The 7,802-nt window shown below is 41.4% G+C and overlaps 1 protein-coding gene across 1 annotated transcript; it reads left to right on the forward strand.

Annotated features, from left to right (window-relative positions):
- The first annotated feature begins 440 nt into the window (after positions 1-440).
- On the forward strand, positions 441-4,744 carry LOC134587614 (alpha-1,6-mannosyl-glycoprotein 2-beta-N-acetylglucosaminyltransferase-like). Its single transcript, XM_063444121.1, has one exon. The coding sequence runs from the start codon at positions 714-716 to the stop codon at positions 1,974-1,976; it is 1,263 nt and encodes a 420-aa protein (XP_063300191.1). The 5' UTR covers positions 441-713; the 3' UTR covers positions 1,977-4,744.
- The last annotated feature ends 3,058 nt before the right edge of the window (positions 4,745-7,802 follow it).

Below are 7,802 nucleotides of genomic sequence, written 5' to 3' on the forward strand. Positions count from 1 at the left end.
TGCCCTCCTGGGGCATGATCCCAATCTTGGGGCAGCAGCGGACATTTCTCTCCAGGGGTAACTATGGACTGACACCCTCCCTGGGGTCAAATCCCTGATACCTTTGGATAGCATGAGGTAAATGTCATCCTGCGCCTGGGGGCAATAACTGGCAGCTCAGAGAGAAGGGGCAGTAATGGGGCACAGAGGGTGCAATTCATAGATCAGAAAATAATCTTATTATAACTTTAGGGTTATAGCTATTGGTTAGGGTCAGCATTTAAATAATAGCTATTGATTAGGAATATGGTGCCAGGTTAAAATTATGATATTGATTAGGATCAGGGTATCCGGGTTCATATAATAGCTATTAATTAGTTACATGTTCATATAATAGCCATTGATTAGGATTGTGGTGCCCGGGTTCAAATTATGATATTGATTAGGATCAAGGTGTCCGGGTTCATGTTGTAATGTTATTGATTAGGGTCAGGGTGTCCGGGTTCATGTTCTAATGTTATTGATTAGGGTCAGGGTATCCAGATCCATACACTAGCATTACTGATTTAGAGTTACGGGAAGTTTTATTAAATCCTACTAAGAATTAGAATTTAAAAAGCTAAAGTACTGAATTGTCCCCTTTTATAATGGAAGATCATTTCTAGTTTGTCACATTTATATGTAGGACTCTGATCTGAACAGTTTTTGCCCCGGGATACTTTCCAGCCGTAACAATGAGGCTAACGTTACACAAGAAGAAGATCGCCACCCTGGTGTTCGTCCTTGGTATGGCACTTTGTGTCTGGCTGCTTTTCTTTCACACAAACGATGATTCAGACGCAGTGTTAAAGCTTCCCTACTCAACCTCATGGCAAAACACGTATGGACTGCCTGATGGTTCCCCTGAGGTGATGAGACTGGCTTCGTACCGGATGAACCTGCGCCAACTAGTGTTAAATAAAGAACATTTTCGTGGCCAATCACACCTTGTAGTTGTGGTGCAAGTGCGAGGAGGTCCAGGCAGTGGCTCACGCCTTCGGCTTTTAGCAGAGTCCTTGCGGGCTGCTGGACCTGGGGCCACCAGCCGCCTTTTACTAGTGTTGAGCATTGAGAAGCCTTGTGTAGAGGTATATGAAGCCATCACTTCCATAGACTTCTGTCGGGTAATTCCCATATTCTACCCATACAGCCTGAGCTTTTATCCTAATGAATTTCCTGGAGCGGACCCCGCAGACTGTTTCCGAGATCTACCCAAGGAATCCGCCAAATTGAAAGGTTGCAATAATGCAGAGTTTCCTGACAGCTACGGACATTACAGGGAAGCGGCATTTACTGTGGACAAGCACCACTGGTTGTGGAAACTTCACTATACATGGGAGAAATTGCAAGAAGTGAGCGGATATAGCGGATACGCACTTTTCTTAGATGAAGGTACCTACCTGCTTCCAGACTGGCTGCATATGTTGCGTCTAATGCAGAAGCAGTGCCAGGAGGAAGGATGCCATTTACTAAGTCTTGGGGGCACCACCAACTCTGAATTATCACCAAACCCGCCAGACGTGGAAGTGAGTACCTGGGTGGCACCGAAACATCGATCAGCGATTGCAATGTCACGGGAGCTGTACTATAAACTGATGGGCTGCCTGGCAGAGTTCTGCACCTATGATGATTACAATTGGGATTGGAGTTTACAGCACGTGTCTGCGTCGTGTCTTGCCCACCCTCTAAGGGTTTTATCTACTCTGTTGCCTAGAGTACTCACCCTTCCTGCTAAGGAGGAAGATGGTGTATGTGGGCGCACTGGACCCTGCGAGAGCTCTGAGGGTGCCTCCGAACTTCTGAGAGTGCGAGTAAGGGAGCTGAGTGGTCGGCTATTCCCAAAAACGCTGGCTGTAACCTCTCGGCAGCAAGACGTGCGCAATCCACCCCAAAGAAATAATGGTGGCTGGGGTGATATCAGAGATCACGTGCTATGCCAGTCACATGCCAGGCTGTAACGTGCCAACCTTTCATCGTGTGATGGACATCATTTTCAGTGCCTCTTTGCACTCAGGAAAGTGCTAAATAAATCAAGACCAAAGTTCAAAAGCTTTCTCAGGAATTGTAGGAAAAGTTATTACTAGTTCTGGAAAATATGTAACTTTTACCTGATATGCTGCTTTTTATTTTATTTTTCACATTTGTCTTGTGGTGGTTGTAAATCACATTTGCTTTGTCTCAGATTTTTACAATTTTTCTTGTGTTTTGGATTATTTAGTAAACAGAATAGCAGAGAATTCACAGGGGAATTTCTATAGCCTTAAATGTTTTTTTTTTTTTTTTTTTTTTTTTTAAGTCGGTGTTTCCCTTGTTAGTTTTCCTCAATTCCAGGTTTACTGAATACATGTTTTGTTGTGGGGGTTGACATTGTATTTGAATTATAAATTATCATGTTTTGCATACAGAAAAAGCACAGGAAACCAAGACCAAATATTTTTTCTACACCGGTTTTGTGCCTTGTAACTCACAGTATATGTTTAATGTGATCAGGAGCTGTAATTTTTATATAATTAATATATTTTATATGTAATCTGTGCTCTTAATGTAAAATTAGCTTGACAATGCTGCAGTATATATTGGTGCCATATAAGTAATTGTAATGTCGGCTTTTCCTAATCCTCTCTCTGGTCAATAATTGCCAAATTTGTGCATTTTTTGTTTGTTTTCTCTGCCAAGCGCATATTGGATTTTAAGGGGTTTATTTGATTAATAGTGAAAAAACTGAGTTTGATTTGGGCCACAATAGGTTTCAAATTCCTCTATATTTCAGCTTCACTATTGTTTTACGGTTTGTACATTTATTTTCCCGTTTACCAGAATTAAACGAACACTGCAGGCACCATAACTACTTCAATTTAATAAAGGGATTATGGTACCAGGAGCCTGTGGAGATAGGGGCATACCGTCTTTTTCCTAAAATAAGACTGGTTCTTATATTCTCTCCCACTAGGGCTTATTTTCGGGGGATGTGTTATTTCGGGGGGTAAATGGTAGCAAGCATGTACTAGAAAGCAGGTCTACGTTTGGGGAAATTCCCCTGAACATAGACCAGTTCACTAACGCATGGAATCCTGCGAATATATGTTCCTGGGAACTTCCCTGGCAACTAGGGCTTATTTTCGGGGTAGGGTTTATATTACGAGCATCATAGCCAGACTGTTTATTTACAGTTAAGCAAAAACGTTTGGTCCCCGGCAGGCTACAGCCCAGCCACCAATTATAATATTGAAAGCCATGCGGCACCGTAAGCCACATTACTTCTTCCCAGTGATTGGGGCAGTGATTAGCTGAGAGTGATAATCTGGTATGGCGTAAAATGAAGCACAGCTCTGCCTCGGCCATTTAATATTTGGGGCTAGCCCGCAGGCTGCCATGGCCAGGCATTTCTGCTAAATCAGTTAAAGTGGTTATGGTGCCTACACTGTTGCTATAATTGCTTACTGAATAAATATGTTGGCTCCGTTAAATTCCATATCTTTTACATCTTCGATTTTATGTAACATTTTTTTGTTTTACTTGCTGCTGACCAAACACAAATGTCCTTCCATGTCTGACTGTATTTATTGGAGTGTCATTTTGTGTGTTATCTATGAAAATGTGTCGCTCAAATTATGCAACATATATATTTTCATACGGCCTGTAGTGAATTGAGACAGGTTAATAGTATAAGGAGGCTGATGTCTGTAAAGAACCACATGTCTGCATTAATTCATCTTAAATGCATGCTTTCTATATATCATTTATATTTCATGTGTCATTTACAAAATAAAATGTTCTAGAACAGGGAAATCCACCTGTGCCACTTAACACGCTGTGGACTCTGGAGTGCATGCAGAGCATCATGGGAGATCCACCCCCCACATGTGGAAAGCCACAAATGACCTATCTGCAGTTTTAGAATATTTGTCAGTCCGGACATAGTAATTGCCTGATCCTTCCCAGGGGCTGTGACGCTGCCCATCAGGAACCGACCGCTCTGCACTAGACCATTTTATGTTTAATGTTAACCCTTTGAGAGCCACAGGTGTTCCCACCACATTGACTGGCATTGGGCGCGCAAGTCTGGCCCCTAGAGGGTTACGTTTCCTGTTCCCTTACTATGCAGTACTCGTGTGAGTGAATTGTACAGATCACAGGGTTTAACAGTTTCTTTATTTTTATCAACTTTTTGAATGTTTTTTTTTTTTTTCTACCTTGCTGTTTTTGGTGTCTGTTTTTCCACTATGGGACGGGTGGAAAGTATTTATTTTTTCCAGTTAGATTTGAACAGCTGTACTGGGGGATTAGAGGTTACTCTATATTCTTAGCCATTCCCAGGTAGAGATACTTTCCTTTGATTTAAGAATCATTCTCTGTGATGGGTTTGTTTGCTCAGTTCATTACTAGTTTAACACCAGAAGTGTTACCTGTTGGATAATCTGCAGGTTAAACGCTTAGTGTTAGAGCTCCATCAAGCAGCGCAGGTTACACCCCACTGTGAGCGAGGGATTTAAAGGCTAACAATACATGCTGGTGTATGGACACAAGCTTGACATTCAGGAAATGTTTTTTATTTTCTGTCACCGACCCATCCTGTTCTGCGGCATAGCTTTTACTGACAGGTTTACTGCATCACGGTGAATCTGTAATGGTTAGTTTTTATGATGGTGTGTGGCTTTTAATAAATTGTCATTTTATATGATAAATATAAATCTATAAATTCTCATTTCCAAATCCTTGATACCTTGCTTTGAAGTTCCATGATTGGTTCATGAAAGGTTTGCGGTGTTAAAAGTAAAACTGTTTCATTGATTAAATCCGTTTAAAGTCATTATTGTGTGTTCTTTCATTGCGTTTTGTAACTGAATTCTACATACCACAAGACAGCGCCTTTCTTTTTTTTCTTTTAAATTCTTTATTTATGTTGACAGAGATAACATGCATAGAACGATTACATTTCGTAACTCTAGCGAAGATTGATATACGCAGTGTAGTAACCTATCTAACGCATAGTCATGCAGTGGGTGGTAGCCTAAGAATCTCCACCATCGCCCCCAAAACTGATGTTTTAGTTACCCTAACACTCTCTGATATTGCGAGTTACATTTTGTCAACTTTAGTTTTGTGTTTTATAAGAAAAAAAAAGAAATATTCGATAACATATGAAACTTGGCTATTGTACAGTAACATAAACATCGTTGGTGTGTGCCCTCCAACTGCCGGAAGCCCTCTAGTCTATTAAGCTGTGCAATGGGTGTCTCTCTGTCCTAGAGTTAGAGAATCTGCAGTGCGTTTCTCACCCTCTGGTCTCCCATTACGGGCATTATTGAATGCTTTACATGTTGCCGGTAGCTGGCAGGGCCCTCTGAGTGAAGGCAGTGACTTGCGCTCGTTTGTTCACACCTGGGACAGCGCCTTTCTATATTTGTCCATCAGTGTGAAACCGCCACTTCTGCCCTATGAGACATGTGGAATCTGCCACCCTAACAGAAAGCCTTTTGGTCCCACCTTGCCCTAACAGTGCTCTTTTCTGGCCCCAGTTCCCTTCCTGCTCCCCACTTCCAGTCCCCAGCTCAGCGATGCCAATTCTTGGCACAGCAGATTTTAGTGAACTACATTCCCCATCATATTCTTGGTTTATCAGTGGAATTATCCTATCTGTAGATCAATTTAAATGGGTCTTACAAGTATAAGGGATTAAATTGCACACATTTCAAATAAAGAAAGATGTATTTTCTTATTGTATGCATATAATTAGCTGCAGCCTGCATCGGTCACCAAATTAGTTTAATGGAGGATATCTAGTGTAAAGAACCCGACATATATTTGTAGTAGAATGACCTAATATAGTATAGAGCACAAAATAGGCAGCTTTTTCCAGCCATAATTAAGTGCCTTATACCAAGCTATTTATAAGTGAACAATTTATTGAGCAAACCAATCAAGAGTGCAATTAACAATTCTAGGGGGAAAAACATGATTAGAGTTAAAGGACCACTCTAGGCACCCAGACCACTTCAGCTTAATGAAGTGGTCTGGGTGCCAGGTCCCTCTAGGATTAACCCCCTTTTTTTTTTTTTTATAAACATAGCAGTTTCAGAGAAACTGCTATGTTTATATTAGGGTTAATCCAGCCTCCAAATCCTCTAGTGGCTGTCTCATTGACAGCCGCTAGAGGCCCTTGCGTGATTCTCACTGTGAAAATCACAGTGAGAAGACGCCAGCGTCCATAGGAAAGCATTGTAAATGCTTTCCTATGCGACCGGCTGAATGCGCGCGCAGCTCTTGCTGTGCATTATAGCCCGGCGGGAGGGGGTCCCTGAGGTTGGGGGCACCCTCAGGGCACTATAGTGGTCCTTTAACTATCTCATTACTGCATCTAAGGCGTGTCTGAAAGATACAAATGTTTAAAAAAAAATTTTTTTATAAACTCTTAATTTCTTAATGGTACAGATACAATATAAATAACTATATGTGCCATACAGAACAAAAAGAACAATCTCGTAATATAAGCATAAGTAATTCTATACAAATAGAATGGGAGAGTAACTTAAATCCATGCAAATATCTCTGTATGTATCACAGTATCTTAGTAGGTGGTAATAAAGTAAAGTAATGTCACAAGCAATATAGCACGTTATAATGCACACTGTGCCTAATCCGTAAAGACCCCACAAGCAATATAGCACGTTATAATGCACACTGTGCCTAATCCGTAAATACCCCACAAGCAATATAGCACGTTATAATGCACACTGTGCCTAATCTGTAAAGACCCCACAAGCAATATAGCACGTTATAATAATGCGCACTGTGCCTAATCCGTGAAGACCCCACAAGCAATATAGCACGTTATAATGCACACTGTGCCTAATCTGTAAAGACCCCACAAGCAATATAGCACGTTATAATAATGCACACTGTGCCTAATCTGTAAAGACCCCACAAGCAATATAGCACGTTATAATAATGCACACTGTGCCTAATCCGTAAAGACCCCGCAAGCAATATAGCACGTTATAATAATGCACACTGTGCCTAATCCGTAAAGACCCCACAAGCAATATAGCACGTTATAATGCACACTGTGCCTAATCCGTAAAGACCCCACAAGCAATATAGCACGTTATAATGCACACTGTGCCTAATCCGTAAAGACCCCACAAGCAATATAGCACGTTATAATGCACACTGTGCCTAATCTGTAAAGACCCCACAAGCAATATAGCAAGTTATAATGCGCACTGTGCCTAATCCGTGAAGACCCCACAAGCAATATAGAACGTTATAATGCACACTGTGCCTAATCCGTAAAGACCCCACAAGCAATATAGCACGTTATAATGCACACTGTGCCTAATCCGTAAAGACCCCACAAGCAATATAGCACGTTATAATGCACACTGTGCCTAATCCGTAAAGACCCCACAAGCAATATAGCACGTTATAATAATGCACACTGTGCCTAATCCGTAAAGACCCCACAAGCAATATAGCACGTTATAATAATGCACACTGTGCCTAATCCGTAAAGACCCCACAAGCAATATAGCACGTTATAATGCACACTGTGCCTAATCCGTAAAGACCCCACAAGCAATATAGCACGTTATAATGCACACTGTGCCTAATCCGTAAAGACCCCACAAGCAATATAGCACGTTATAATGCACACTGTGCCTAATCCGTAAAGACCCCACAAGCAATATAGCACGTTATAATAATGCACACTGTGCCTAATCCGTAAAGACCCCACAAGCAATATAGCAAGTTATAATGCACACTGTGCCTAATCCGTAAAGACC

The sequence above is a fragment of the Pelobates fuscus genome, chromosome 2 (assembly GCF_036172605.1).
Source record: "Pelobates fuscus isolate aPelFus1 chromosome 2, aPelFus1.pri, whole genome shotgun sequence".
In the NCBI taxonomy this organism is placed as follows: Eukaryota; Metazoa; Chordata; class Amphibia; order Anura; family Pelobatidae; genus Pelobates; species Pelobates fuscus.

What these genes read in the sequence shown, in the direction of transcription:
- LOC134587614 (XM_063444121.1), top strand. Translation starts at nt 714, where the DNA reads ATGAGGCTAACGTTACACAAGAAGAAGATCGCCACCCTGGTGTTCGTC.